The sequence below is a fragment of the Trachurus trachurus genome (genome assembly GCF_905171665.1).
Source record: "Trachurus trachurus genome assembly, chromosome: 5".
Lineage (NCBI taxonomy): Eukaryota > Metazoa > Chordata > Actinopteri > Carangiformes > Carangidae > Trachurus > Trachurus trachurus.
Window position 1 is genome coordinate 21,402,187 of NC_139896.1, and position 15,564 is coordinate 21,417,750.

Here is a 15,564-nt window from a genome sequence, read left to right on the forward strand (position 1 = left end):
TGTGGTTTACACCTATACTGTGTATTGGGTATTGAAGACACTCCAACATGGTACCATGGTCTGTGATTAATTCATCTTTTACACTGACGTCAGATCAAAGAGAGAAGTTAGTGATAATTTGACCTTTATCACAATCTCTGTCTCATTCCTACATTTCCCACATCTCATGAGGTAAGTAAACATGCCTTCAGATCAATCCTATTTAATGAAGCAGAGCTCCCCCTTGTGGGATTCGTTAGTCAACAGCGAGGTGGAGTCGGGGGAACCAGGGCCTAAACAGCCCCTAAAAACTACATTTGTTAGGTTTGAACTGGTTGAAAATCTTCACCTTATTTTACCAAGTTACCAAAAAAAAAAAAAAAAACACACAATAAACATTGTCTGATTGGCTCTACATAATTAGAGAAGAAGAGCTGAGACACCTAAAGATGATTACATGGAAGTTTATTTAACTGGATATGTGGAACAGGTTTCATTATGTTTTTATTAAACAATGTGTAATAAGACACAGACACTGGATTACACGCAGACAGACATTAAAAAGAGTGAAAGTGATTATCTTGTAAATGTTCTTTATTAGGCCTATTGGAGGTGATATTAAAGCCCCACATCAACTAATAAAATATTTATTACATTTACGTATAAAATTCATACTGATAAAATCCTTAAACAATCACAGAGACACTACCAGACATTAAAAAAAGAGCTGGAAGAGGAACAGGTATTTGCTGATCATGTTAACTGAGTTACCAGATCTTTATGGACATAACACAGAATAAAAACATCCGATTAAACATACAAAAGAAAAATAAATCTCTGGTGAAAAAAGAGTTGTGATATGAACAGTGACTTATCAAAATGATGCCAGTATCAGATGCTGAAGAACAAACTGTCAGTGAATCCTGAGACAGAGTCTTCACGTGTAAACAGTGATAACGGGTTGTTGTAGTATTTGGTCTGTCGCTGTAAAAATGACATTTCCTGAAGAACAGTGAGTTTAACATGTGCATGATGTTAAAGGTCTGTTTGTACATAAAAGCAACACAACACACTGAGACACTGAGACACAGAGCAGAGCGTGAATCTCAAAGGCAGTCAAACACAAACGTTCACCTGTATGTGATCTGATGTCAGTCACTGAGTAAGGCTATTGTGGGCTGGGACGGGTTGTCGGTTTATTACAGGGCTAATACACAGAGACATTCACAGCCTATCTAGCAATTTACAGTCTCCAATCAACCTTATGTGTTATAGGAGAGAAACTCCACACAGGAACCAGCAAACTGCACACAAAAGCCTCAGACAGCCAGCAGGCAGCTGTAGAGCCAGGAGCGACAGTGTGAACCTCTGCAGCACTGAGCAGGGGGTCTTTTGGTCTCTAAAAAACATCAACTTTTCTGGCAATCAACTAAACAATTCATCGACTACTCCTGTCAGGCTGAGATGAGAAAAACAAACAGATTTAAGTGTAGGATAGCCAATTTTTCTGATGAGTTTATTTTTGTACATCACTGGCTCTGTGCTGTTTCCTTGGTTAGCAGATGAAAGATGTAAAGACGGATGTGAGTATTTGTCCCATAACGTAAAGAAACGCAGAGCAGCTGGATGTAAACAGCTTTCACTGACTGTAGTGGCAGGAATGAAGATAAATACTGTCTAAATATCTTTGTATATTCAAAAAGGCAGGATAAAAGTAATGGAGTAACATGGAGATGTGGTTCTGCCCATGAAAAGAACAAACAGACACAATATACTGAATATCTAAAAATGTATGGCTTCTGATATTTTCCCACGACAGTGAAGGTGTCTGTAACTCAGAGCTGCAGTGATGAGAATCTCTATTGTATTCAAATCGTCTCTGTTAATGTGAAGAGGAAGAATCTGATTCACCGAGTGAGATGTAAACCAGCACAGCAGCAGGTTGGCTGCTGACAGAACGGAGGTAGTAGACGTTAGTACACGCACAGATGATTTACTCTGAATTTACTGGAGCCAACAGAAGTCAAAGGTGAAACGCATCGGTTCAGTTCAACATGACCAGTTATTCTCAAAGTGAATTCCTACATTTATAACCTTGAGTCAAAGTTCTCAGATGTGTCACAGGATCAATAAATTTATATTTATGTTTTACAAAAGCACATTGTCTGGAAGGTCGACCAACTGTGTGTGGATGGTGAAAACTCACTGACTCATTGATTGATGTTTAAAATGAAAAAATACAACCACTGGTATTAAAGGACGGTTAGTTTGACAACAAGGAAAGGAAGATATTTGGTTTGGTTTGGTTTATATCTGACTGGTCTGTTGAATTGCCCTCATGGATGAAATGTGCTGGACAAATGAAGCTGCTTTACAACAAACAGGTTTTAAGTGAACAACGAAGGTCACAATCCTTTAAATCAGGTATCTGTTGAACCCAGATCATCCAAAATTTTCACCTTTGACCCCTGCAGGCTTATACTACTGCATACAGTATGTGAGGTTAACCATGATGGATGAATACAGTTATTCTGATCGTTGTCACATAGACAAATGATAACCAGATTGTTGTTGACATCAAGGCCACGTTCAGAAAATGAGCTGCTCAGATTCTATAAAAAAATGCAGCCTTTAGCATTTAGCCTTAGTTAGTTAGTCTCTGGACAATTAGAGAAAATATCACTTCTGACATCGACCTGAACATGGATGTTCAGATATGTCGGTCGATGTTTTATTTGTTTATAAAATAGTGCAGGCGGTGGGATATTTGGCGGTGAACACCTTGTTCTCTATCCCATAGACAAAGAAGTCGAAGACTTTTCCATTGTAGTGATAAAAGGCGTGAGTCAGCGGAACCAGCTCGATGGTCTGACGCTGCGGAGGAATCAAACATAGACAGGACATTAGCATCACTCACTCATTCAACATTCATACAGGAGGAAATATGATCATGATTCGGGACTGTTTTAACTGTAAATGGAGACACTTTCTCCTGCACACAAGAGTTGTACTGACATCCAGTGGCCTGGACATGAAACTACAGCTGTTACTTCACCTGCTGCAGGATGCGGCTGGTGGAGCTGAAGCGATTGAGGTGTGAGTTGATCATGTTTGTAGAGCTGTCACAGATCTCCTGGTCGGGGAAACCCTGGATGGGGTAAACCTGGGAGCACAGCACGTTCTTGTGTCACTGACGTCTCACACCTGACATGAACTCCCATTACACATTAAAAAAAAAGGTTTTTTTTGTTTTTACCAGAAGGTTCTCATCGATGAAGAAAGGATCTCCTGTCACTGTTTCAAACTTCTTGTCAGGAAAGTCAGGCTGGCGGTCGGGGATGAATTCTTCCCTGTTGTTCTTCCTACAAGCACAAAACAACACTAACACACTAAAGTCACCTTGTTGTGGTCATATTACTCCGCCTGTCAGTCTAGTTCCAGGTCACAACCTGTTTGGTCTGACTGTTGCTGGTGTGGAAGAATAAAAACGACCCAGAGAAGAAGAGATCTGAAGCAGCTGTGAGCGGGACTGAATCTGTGCAGCGGTGACGTACCATGTGACTGTGAGCAGGATGGAATGCAGCAGGTTTTTGCTGCCGTGGCAAACAGTGCAGGTCTTGTAGCCGTGGCCGTGACAGGAAATGCACCTGGAGGAGAGAAGATATTAAATATCATCCAAAAGTAATTGTTGTTATGAAAACACTTTGTCGAACTCTCTTCTGTACATTTTGCCACTGAACCTGCACCTGTCTCCTCTCTTGGGATACTTGCGACATGCTTTGACTGGCCAACACCTGAGCTGCCGTTTGAAAAACTAGACAACCACAAACGAAGGGAAGCAGTTGCACCGCAATGAGCTGAAGCCTCCAACTCCTGATTTATCTGATTCTTTTATTCATGGTACGTTTTCCTTCCAGTAAGATTCATTTGGTAGGTGTGTTTCTACTTTTGGGGTTGCAATTATCGTTGTTAATCTGATTCTTTTATAAATCTACTGTTTTTTAAGTCACTTTAGACCCCTTTCAGCAGTGAAGAGCTGCTGCAGCTGAAGCACAGCAGTCAAAAATAAGTTGCAGATCAAACAAAGTGCTCTCCTCCCTGCTCTCTCCTCCTCCAGCTCTCATCACAAGAGCTCCCAGAGGAGCTTGTGTGCATCCTGCTGTGTTTTAGTGCCATGACAACTAAACATCATGTGTTAATGATGAATAAGGAAAGTAAGCCAGAAATGAAAAGCAGGAGGCAGATAACAGACTGTAACTGTCACCTTTTGCGACCTCGGCCGTGACAGGAGGTGCATTGTTTGTTGGCAGAGCGACCGTGTCCGTGGCAAAAAGGGCAACGCTTCTGTAAAATCAGAAAAAGGTTTTCAGTCTGGTGTCCACCAGTGAAGAGGCAGCATAATTTTCACATCATTATTATTATTATTATCATTATGAGGCCATGATATCTCTTTTCTGAAAACACCAACAATGACATTTAAGGCTGAGCTGCTGAATGTGACGTTGAGTTTTATATTTCTGTAAATTAACTCCCAATTGCCCCCACCACCAAGTACAGCTATGAAAATGCAAATGTTTAATCTCCCCATATGAGGAGCTCTGACCTGACAAGCTCTGGTTTCACCGTGATATAAACCAGTTTGCCATTCAATGCTGTTACAGCACACAACAATGCAAACACATGCAAAGTATATGAAGAAACATGTCTCACCTGGCCTCTGCCAAAGCAGGCTGTACAACGAATCCTTCCACAGCCGTGACACTTGTGACATACCTTAAACACAAACACACACACACCACAAGTATAACAATTAAAGCAAAGCAGAAAAATTAGAAAACTGAGAATAAATGATAAAAACAAGCTGCACCTTAACAAAGGACGTGTGCGGCACACGGATCTTCTCGACCACGTCAGTGAATATCTGAGGGAACACCACTTGGACGTCCCACGGTTGGGGGGACACACCGTACTGAGGACCGTCGACCATCTGTCCTGAAAGAATAAACACAGGATGATACAGTCAGTGAGCTGATTAATGACACTGACAGTTAATCGTGCTTGAAAACAGACAGGAGACCTGAGCAGTCTGATTTACCCCCGTTAACCTTCAAGATGTTTTATTTATTGGCCAAAGGTGAGGTTTTACCATTGTAGGGCTCAAACTGCCAGGCGCTGGTTCTGGTCTCAGTGTAGGTCTCCAGGCGATACTGTAGAGGGAGGAGTCAGATGGACGGATACGCTTTATGAGCAACTAACATTTACATCAGCTTGTTTATGCTGAGGGGGATTGCAGGAAGATGAGTTTCACTTTAGTATATAAACTGCACTGCACAACAACTGCACTTTTTATTGTCTGCGATGTGCATTTGAGGGCATCTGTACTTTTAAAGATGGGATGGTAACACTCAGGAAACCCTTGTTTTTGGTTACACCTGTGCTTGTTACATGAACTGCATGAAGCGTCCAAAGCATCAGCCTCATCTGATTGATAGATCAACCAATCAATCAATCAATCAATCAATCAATCAATCAACCAATCAATCAATCAATCAATCAATCAATCAATCAATCAATCAATCAATCAATCAATCAATCAATCAATCAATCAATCAATCAATCAATCAATCTGTATTTATAGAGCACCTATCATACAAGTCAACATACAAATCAAAGTGATCTACAAGCAAATAAAATGGACTCAGTTTTAGGGACCAACGGACACTATAATATTCATGATAAAAGCACTTAAAGCACTAACAGCAGTAAGTATTTAAGTATCACTATGTCCAGACTAGTTCACTGGCGTTGCTCTGTCATTATAGTGATAGCAAAACTGCAAAATAAAGTCCAGCTACAATGTCTGTGTTTTTATATCTATAAGGAATATTTGATTTTCAAAGTATGGAGACAGGTCTGGCTTGAATAACATTGTATCTGTACCTTTTGGGAAAATGTGTGTGTTTTCTTTATTTTAAATCAAAGAAGGAAAGGAAACACATTTCTACATAAGGTAAATTTAATTAGATAGATGAGAATTGATCAATATTCAATTAGCTCCTACTCTGTAGACAGTGATGGGCTTCAGCTCTTTGAAGGTCAGGTTCCTGGCAGGTTTGGAGCTGTACCTCCATTTTGACTCCACGAACTTGAGCAGGGCTTCTCTGGCCACATCCTCTGATATCGTGGGGACCCTGCCAGACAAAATACACACACACACACACACACACACACACACACACACACACACACACACACACACACACACACACACACACACACACACACACACACACACACACACACACTCATATTTCTGCGTGAGCTCCCTTAGAGACATTAAGATACAGCACAGAATCATCAGCAAAGTGTTTTATAAATTATTGAGGTGTGTTACCTGACATTGGGCACAAGAGTGTTTCTGTTGAGTTCAGGCTGAGGGTTGTAGGCTGGTGGTGGTGGGTACAAGGGGTTGTCATCCTCTGGAGCAACAAAAACATAAAGAAGAAGACGGTCAGAAAACAGAAGGCGAACAAACAGAAACTAAAGTGACCTGAAGAGGGTCAAAAACTCACGTGCCCCTTTGTGGCCCTGGTATCCATTTATGTCATCCAGCCAGCCAGGAGGGGGTGCTGTTGGTCCCTCCTCTGGGATGTTTGGATCAAATGCACCTGAAAGGATGAGGAGAGGGAGGAAGGGAGGAAGAAGTTGATTCTGTGTCTCGCTAAAAACAAAAGAGACCAACTCTGTCCCAATGGACGAAGGACAAAGTTGAACTAATAGACAATCAATTAGCCTACTGATGGCTCATTACAATGCAAATGTCAAGATATATCTGGCTTCTATTCCCATTTGAGTTTTTGAATCCTTTTTGTCTCAAACCAGTCTGGCTGGTCAATGTCACAAAGTGATGGTTCCTGCAGTGACCATCAGTCTGTGCAGTATCCAGTTAATCATCACATATTCAAGGTTGCTTTGTTTTAAAACAGCCACAGCTATAGAGAGGGCTCTAGTTTCATAGTGGTGACCTTAAAGATAAAGGTAGCGCTGTGAAAGAACTGACCACTGCGATGGCAGTTTGGACAGGAAAGCTTTGTTTTGGTTTAATTTATTTGTATTTAGCCGATAAAATAACAATTTGCTTTACATTTTTCAATTTATTTATTTGTTTATGGAGGACAATGTGCAACATTCAGCACTCCCTCCAAGGGGGTGCGGCTGTACCCAACTGCAGCCTTAGGCTGATTTACATTGCCAGTCCCAGATTTACATTGCTTAACTGAACTGTAGGTATGATGTCTACAGAAAATGCAAATGCAACTCATCTCATGTGGAGGTACATTTGTGTCTTTATTATTCAATCAAAAGAAAAGTTGGTTTCCAAAAAAAAGATACGTTCAATCAAAACAAACTTCACTTCAATAAAAAACATTTTCAATAAAAAAAAAAGTGTTTGAATGCAAAAAAATATTTGAGACCCAAATTATTATTATTGAGGTGAGTTATTATTTGATTGAAAATATCATTATACATATCTAAACCCTACCCATAATATGGCCTAAATACAACAAAGATGACTTTAATTCCAAAAAATATTTTCAATCAAATAATAACTCACCTCAATCAAAAAAAAAAGACCCTTTCAATCAAAGAAAAAAAGTGCTTGAATGCAATTTGTGGGTCTCAGATATATTTTTTTGCATTCAAACACTTTTTTTTTGATTGAAAATATCTTTTTTGTTTAAAGCAGAAGTGAGTGGTTCGGTCGTTTTGGCTAATGCTGCGTTCCAGGCAGGCTTTTGAAATCGTAAATTACAGCTTCAAGTCACAACTTACGACTTTGTAGCGTTTCAGGCAACCCACTCGTGTTTTTCCGACCTGTTTTACCGGTGAAAGTCACTATAACGGCCACTCGTAACTTCCGACCGGTGAACTCGTACCAGATCGAACTGGTACGACTTCACGGTCGGAAAAATACGAGTTTCCTTGAACGCACCATAACAGTCCTCGTCCCTACGTCGCCACATTCACGGCGTTCCTTGGCTGCACACACAGCCCTGCATGCCGTTCTCTCTCCTCATTGGATAAAAACTGTAGGATACGATAAATGTTTTCTCTTCGGCTCAGAGCAGAGCAGAGGGACTGAGAGACCCGTGTTTCAGTCCAAACACTCTATGTAAGTGATTGCTGTCGGAAGATATAACTATTTAAGACTTATATTAACACAAATATATCACTTACTTCCCAACTGCCTTCAAAACAGTGACCAAGCTGGCGTCTCGCTACAGGACAATGTCAACTGAGTCAAACTGAGTCCACATTGTGCTGTGAACAGAGGACTCAGGTGTGTGCATGTGTGTATGATAAAAAAGATAATTTAATAGATCCTTCTGTTGCTCATATAGGTTCTGATAAACAGGAATTACAACATGCTGTTTGCTCCCGCAACCTGTGCTGACTGGTCTCTGTTTTCTAAAGGATTAACAAAGTGGAGTGATGTGAGTGTCTGCACACGCAGCAACACTCATCAGAACTGCAGGTGCCTGGTGCAACAACCTCAGTTATCTTTACATGAAAACACTGCAGCACAAAAAACTCTTTCCAATTGATGATTATGAGAGAGCAATAAAAAATGACAGGGTGATTTACTGAAATTGCTGAGTCACACCTCAGAGTACAGGGTTTTACTCAATCCCAGATATAAAGTAACATGAAGGAATTTGACCTTTTACTGTATTTAACCACAAAAGTTCAGAAAGCTCAACTCAAGGCGAAGACCATGAGAAAAATCCACCAGGCTTCACAACCTTGTCATAACTTGTTTAGTGTAATCGCAAAAAAAACTCAAATGTCAAAACCAATGGATCAAGCTATTTCTGGGCTAGGAAGAATAGCTATGTAAAGAGTCTAATGTGCGTCCGTCTGAAGCATCACTGTGTAGTTCACTGTGTAATGCAGCCATTATCTTCTCTGTTGCAACATACAGCCTCCTTAACACCTGAGCTCTGCTGAAACCTGTCAGCTCAGTTAAACCAAGGCCTCAAAACATGACTATTAGCTGTTGTACCTGAAACAGTTATACTGTTTGGACCTTTAACATTTATACTGTATGGTGCTTTAAAGTCCCCCTCCCGCGACCCTTTTTGGTTATTTTAAAACATTCTCTGTGGTCTTTAAATTGTGATTATGAAGTTTTTAGCCCAAATCACAAAACCTGTGCCATTTCCCAGGGCTCTCCTTCTGCACAGCACCAGTAGCTCATTAGCAATGCACCTCTGGCGGGTGGGCGGAGACTGCGCTGCTCTGCACCCGCCCAGCCACCCCCTCGCACCCCCCCCCCCCCCCCCCCCCCCCCCCCCCACACGCACACGCACATGCACATATCAGTGATCATAATGATGATGAGAAAAGAAAATGCATTGTTCACTAAAACCACACACTGGGCTTCGATCCCAGACTGGAATAAAGTCCTTGCTCACAGTGTAAGCTGCTTTTCCAGGTGAGCTATACCTGCTATACCATGACAGTTACACCAAGCTGTCAAGCCTTTCACCTCTGAGTCAGATGCAGAGCGGGGTGGGAGCTTGTAGCACTAGTGCCCTCCCCTGGAGCTGTGACACGTCAACCTCAGTCTCCCTGAAACTGCCAGTTTGCGTCTGCCATTGGTTCACAGCAATTTGAAGGCAGAAAAACTCAGAAATGCAATTTTGCACTTCCTTTTCTGCTTATATGTTCTCTAACATAAGAAAAATGCCACAGGAACATGTGAAAAGCACGAAAAACACGATTTTCATGGGAGGGGGTCTTTAATATAAACGTCTATTTTTATACTGTATAATTTTTTTGCAAAATGGGAGCTTTATGATGCAGTTTCACAACCTCCAACACACTTGTGCAAATGACATCGCCTCCTTCACACTGATTGGCCAAAGAGAGTCTGTATAATCTGTATAATTAGTGGTGTGTCTATTTCTTATGGTATTTAAGCGCTAAATCACTTCCCGGTTGCAGCCTGGCAGCAGCATGAGCGACACCAGTCTCTCAAAACAGCAAAGAAAAAATATCATGTTACTACACAACAATGTAATACTGCATAAATATACACAATAGTGGCTTGATTGAGACACTTCCGAGGTACTGTGCGCCCATTTCACTTGTGCGTCATGATTTTACTTTCTTAGCAACCCAACAACAGCCACCGGCTTCTCCTCTGAGTGTTTCTTATAAAGGCTGTTTCTTCCACGGCTGCAGGGCAGATAAAAATACAACGGAGTCAGTGTGTTTATGTGGAGCTGTACACAATACCTCCGTCTGAGGGATAAAAATATCAGCGAGAAGGTGTTTCCCCAAAAAGATCTGGGCTTAGATGGACTGAGTGTGAGAACAGCATGAGGGAAGGAAGGAGGGAGGGAGATAGAGACTCATTAAGAGAGAGAAAAATGAAAAAAAAGGGAGGGAGAAGGAATGTGGGAACAAAGCCAGTCTGAAAACTGAAGCTTTTGACAGGACAATGCATCCAAACCAGCCACATAGGACTGCTCAACTGCAGCACTTTCTAAAGATTGATAACATGATTGTATTGACTGATGAGAGAGGATGTCTCACTGAGATACACAGGCCTGCAGGGACATCACGGACTAAGCTCCATAACAAAACACTGAGTCTCCGAGTCTGGTTCTAGGCTCCGATGGTTTTAGTCATTCGCTTCGGCTACATTTTCAAATAAGATAAACATTTTTCAAATTCCTCATTCACAGTGTCTAAACTGTGAATGCAACATTTTATTTACATTTCAAAACCTTTTTTGTGTCAGTTTATTGCTAACCAAAAGAACATTTGTGTTGTTACTGTTTGAGTCAAACTGGTAAAAATGTATTGATGCTTTTTCACGATGATAGTCACAAATTAAGGTTATGAATGACACAACATTACATCCGTGTGAAAAGTAAAATCAGAAACAAAAAACCATCACAACAATTAAAGGTGTACAGAAATGGCCGTTTGTCCTGTTTGTCGCGCCGAGTTGTCACGAGTTGCAGCATGAGTTTACCCGAGTAAGGAAAACGAATTTGATTGGTCGTTATCGAGCGGGCGGGATATTCAAAGGTTGGGGCAAGACCGAGCTCGGTGTGTGTGTGTCTCAGACGTTTGATTGACGGATGACGGATCAAATATCAGTGGCTGATGAATCGTATACAGGCTGACGTATAATCCGTGCGCCTGCATTATCCAATGCGAAAAAAAAAAACACACTTTCATCCCGGATTTACTCAAAAATAGGATTTTGCACAAAGTTTGGCCTACATCGTCTGATAGATGAGTTATTACACTAATGTTAAAGGCCCCATGCTGTGCACTTTTCTCTGGGTTTATTTACCTGCTGATATCCCTAACAAGATGTATCATTGGTTTTGAGTACCTGTGATCTGCTTAATATGGTTTCTACTGCCCCTTTCTGTTGCCTCTTTCTGGAGCTCTAGCAGGCACAGGTCATTTGGCCAATCAGAAGAGAGAATGAGAACCTCTCCTCTGATTGGCTGAGTGTTTTTGAGTGGCATGTGGTCGGGCCAATCACAGGCAAGTAACTGAAACCTAAGCTGCATTCATTAAAATTGAAAAAAAAAAAAAAAACTGGTCACACGGTGGGCGGAATTACCTTGTGTGTGACATCACAGAAAGCCACTCCACAGGTGGAGGTCGGTGCTCTCAGGAAGGACCAGCAACTTAGGAAACGAAAAAAGGGGTGCACTGTGCAGACCAACGTTTCGACGTACAACGTCTTGAAGACGTTGTACGTCGAAACGTTGGTCTTGTTTCTTTGCACCAAGTAAACTTCTCGCATCACCAGTGACTCGTGTGCTCCAGGTTCCCCTTTTTTCGTTTCCGAGGAAGTGCTATCCGCTCGTCTTAAAGAGAATGTTCCTACAAATGGGCGGTGTGCGTTTCTCCGTTTATGAACAGTTTGATGCATGGGGCAGTATATACGTGGCCCAAAGACCTCCCCAAGCACGAAAAAATAACCAAAATCACATTTTTCATGCCATGGGGCCTTTAAAACCCACAGTGGGCTCAAATTAAATTTTCTTTTCTGTACAGCTTTAAAAACCTGTGGCAGTCTAGTAAAACAAAACATAAATGTCTGTATCTCTTCAGGTGGCTTTGTAACACTATAAGCTCCCATGTATGTGGACGTCCTGTCGGTTTTGTTGGTGTGCGTTGTAAAGTCAGCTATGAAGAGGTCTGAAAGTGTGTTTGTTTGATTTTAACTGCCACAGCTTCTTCATTGTTATGGGATGTTTTTTGTTGTTGTTGTTTATGATTACGTTTCTTCACAAGGAAGTCATTTTGTATCACTCACAATCATAATATAATTTTGAAAATCAAATTGACATTATGACCAATTTGGCTTAAACCATAACACAATAACTTTTCATGTTAGTCAATTAACGGAGACAAAAAAACAAACAGATTTTGAAACATGTAAATGCTGTGGGTGACTTATAAACCTTTTGCAAACATTAAACGGAGTTTTGCATGACACTGATATTCACAGTCACATTTTAGAGAATGTTAATGAGCCAAAACTATTGAAACTGATCATGTAACCAGAGCAGAGGAGACAACTACACATTGACAGAGACAGACACTCCCTGATGCAGGTACACTGCACCATCCTTTGCTGTAGCTGTACAGGGTCAGTGCAGTCCATCACATTTATAGAAACAAACAATCTCACACACTCACAAAACTAAGACTCTACACCTCTACACTTTGACCTCTTGCAGACCGAACCATTGATTAATCCAGGAAATAATAAACTGTTCATCGATAGAAGAAGTTCTTTAGATACATGTTTATATCATGTTTACAAAAGCTTTACGTGGAGGCTTAAAATGTCCCAAAGTTTCTGCTGAGAAATCCCTAAAACACAGAGCACGAGAGATGATGCAGTTCAGGGGAAAGTTAAGGGAAACCTAACTTTTCAACAATAATGAGCAACAAGGACTGGTTTGCACTGCAGCACTTCCTGTTGTTAAGGTATGTTAGTCATGTCAGTTGAAGTGGAAATCTCATACGGTTTTTAAAAGCATGAAAAGGTTTTTTTCCTTCACATCCTGAACTGGTTGAACCATACAGATCCTGAGAAAACACCAGCCTGGTCTGGACGAGATTACCACAGAGACAACACAGATTTAAATCTAATAAAGTTTTTATTCTATTTGCATTAATGCAAATTTATGAACAAAAAAACAAAAAATGCAGCAAATAAAATGTTTTAATAGAAACTACTTTTCTTTAACTGAACCGAATTTCCCCATGGAACCACGAGAAGTGCATCAAGTGACTGATGAATGAACTCGGACTAACTTAATCCTCAAGACAGCTGTCCAACACATTTTACGCACAAATGCAAAAAGCCTGTTAGTTAAAGGAGAGTAATTAACATATTACTACCATACTGTGCAGCCCCTAAGTCTAATATGAGGGTACAACCTGTTGAGGACACTCTGTCCACACCCTATGGTCCACACACACACAGTATCTTTCCACAGCAGCTTCTTCTTCCTATGAGTCAGATCCGCTGCTCACGGACATAAACCAGTTTTCTGCCCGCGCGCGCCCCAGACATACAGATGGAAACACGCCTCCCCAAACTTTCTGTCCCGATGGGGCACTAACACCAGGCCGAAGGTAAAACTCCGGGACCTGGACTAAAGTCTCGTCTCCGGGTTTTTTACATGCTCACCCAGGTCTTCGTCCATGTCTCCTCTGCTTCGGTCGCGTGAATGAAGCAGAGTAACGTAAATATATCAATCCACCCCTGAAATAAACACCAGTGACAACTTCCGGTTATTCATTTTGAAGTAAAAGCCAGAAGGCTCGGTCAGAGTTTTGAATGTTAGTGGAAAGTAGCTGAACACATCTACACAAGTGGCTACTGTATCTAAATACTGTTCAGAAGTAGCCTAATTGTATTTTCACCTTTACTACAAGAATGTTGCCATTTCTTGTTTTCCTTTTTTTTCTTTTTTTTTTTAACTCGAGCTTCATTTGGCCAATGTCAATGACATTTTCTGGTTTCTTTTTTCCATACATTTGAAATGTTTTTACTACTAATAAAAATAGAATATAGGCCTATTTATAAAAAGATTTATAGAGGTACAGAAATACGTCGAAAATGAGGAATGAGATAAAGTCAATGCCCTGCAAACCCTGCATAATCATCCCTTGGTTTTACTTGGAAGGCAAATTTCTGTACTTCCTGTCCTGACTCGTCTGCTTGTGTCTGACTTGATGTCGCTTCAGGCCGCGCCCACATTGTTTACATTTACATTCACTGGAGAATATCCACTGGGGAAAAGAGAAATCCTCAGCTCTCTTCTGGCGGACACACCTCAATAACTACTTATCTTCACCTACCTGTGAATAGTTTACTTTTTGCTAAGGGATTAACTTGTCCTGTGTTATTGTGAAAATATATCATCTAAGTTACTTTTGAAACACTTCACACATGTTACCAGAGTTGTGTTCCTTAAATCCTTCTGCTTTATCAGTGTAAATAGGAGCAGCATATTGATATTTTTTTTTACTCTGATGTTTTATAAACGCCGCTCTAAACGCAAACAGGCAGCAGTAAGCGTAGACTACTTTTATTTTTGTATTTAAACTCCTGGTGACGAAGAAAAACTGCGTTTACAATACTCAGATGGTGTCTATTAGCAGGTGAATTATAGCACTGTTGACTTGACATATATATGTTCATGGCTTTGTCACGTTTTTTCCAGGTGTTATTTATTGGACATACTAGACTCCACTTGTGCAATTACCCTAATAGTTAGGGCTGGAGGAACTGGTCACACCCAGTCAGGACACCTAGGTGAGGGTGTCTGAATTTAGACCTGAGACACCCAAGTGCATCAATACAAATGTATAATATTATATATTCTGTCACACTATGTCAATCTGGCCAAGTCAGTGACTTCCACCACACTAAAATGAAATGTTTGCTGCAAGGGCAACAGGAGCAATGCACAGGGAGCAACCCTGGTGAGATGCAGGAGGAGTAGGCTAATGCATAGAATGTGACTTTACGCCCAGAAATACCATACATCAGCACAAGATATAATGATGATGATGATAATGTAATCTTACTTTATTTGTTTTACCTCATACCTCATAAGTAAATATAATAATGCCTTTCTGTAATGTGTTAGAATGTAATTGCCTGGCTTGCTCTGACACGCACACACACACACACACACACACACACACACACACACACACACACACACACACACACACACACACACACACACACAACCCTGCATCTATAGGATCCCTAGTGCACGTTTTTTAATCTGTAGATGAGTCAGCATATCGGACGTGTTGCTGCTAGCATGAGCAACACAGGTAGCACTGTGTTTGCTTTGCACAGTACAGTAGCATTTTTACTTTCTGATTCCAGACAGCAGACTTTACTCCTCTTGTTATTTCTGCCTCTTGTCTGACCCCCCAACTCTAAACCCTCCAACTCGATGTGAAATAAAAGAAAAACTTCTCTAGGCGACTGGTTCAATGCTTTTTTGC

At 40.9% G+C, this 15,564-nt stretch overlaps 1 protein-coding gene across 1 annotated transcript; it reads right to left on the bottom strand.

Annotated features, from left to right (window-relative positions):
* Positions 1 to 2,182: 2,182 nt before the first annotated feature.
* LOC310986016 (protein SSUH2 homolog) lies at positions 2,183 to 13,768 on the bottom strand. Its single transcript, XM_083971713.1, has 12 exons — positions 13,724 to 13,768; positions 6,552 to 6,647; positions 6,374 to 6,458; positions 6,041 to 6,170; positions 5,126 to 5,186; positions 4,847 to 4,971; positions 4,690 to 4,752; positions 4,244 to 4,323; positions 3,534 to 3,626; positions 3,236 to 3,341; positions 3,035 to 3,142; positions 2,183 to 2,853 (listed from the first exon to the last, which is right to left on the bottom strand). The coding sequence occupies exons 1-12, from the start codon at positions 13,737 to 13,739 to the stop codon at positions 2,719 to 2,721; spliced, it is 1,098 nt and encodes a 365-aa protein (XP_083827839.1). The 5' UTR covers positions 13,740 to 13,768; the 3' UTR covers positions 2,183 to 2,718.
* Between the last annotated feature and the right edge of the window lie 1,796 nt (positions 13,769 to 15,564).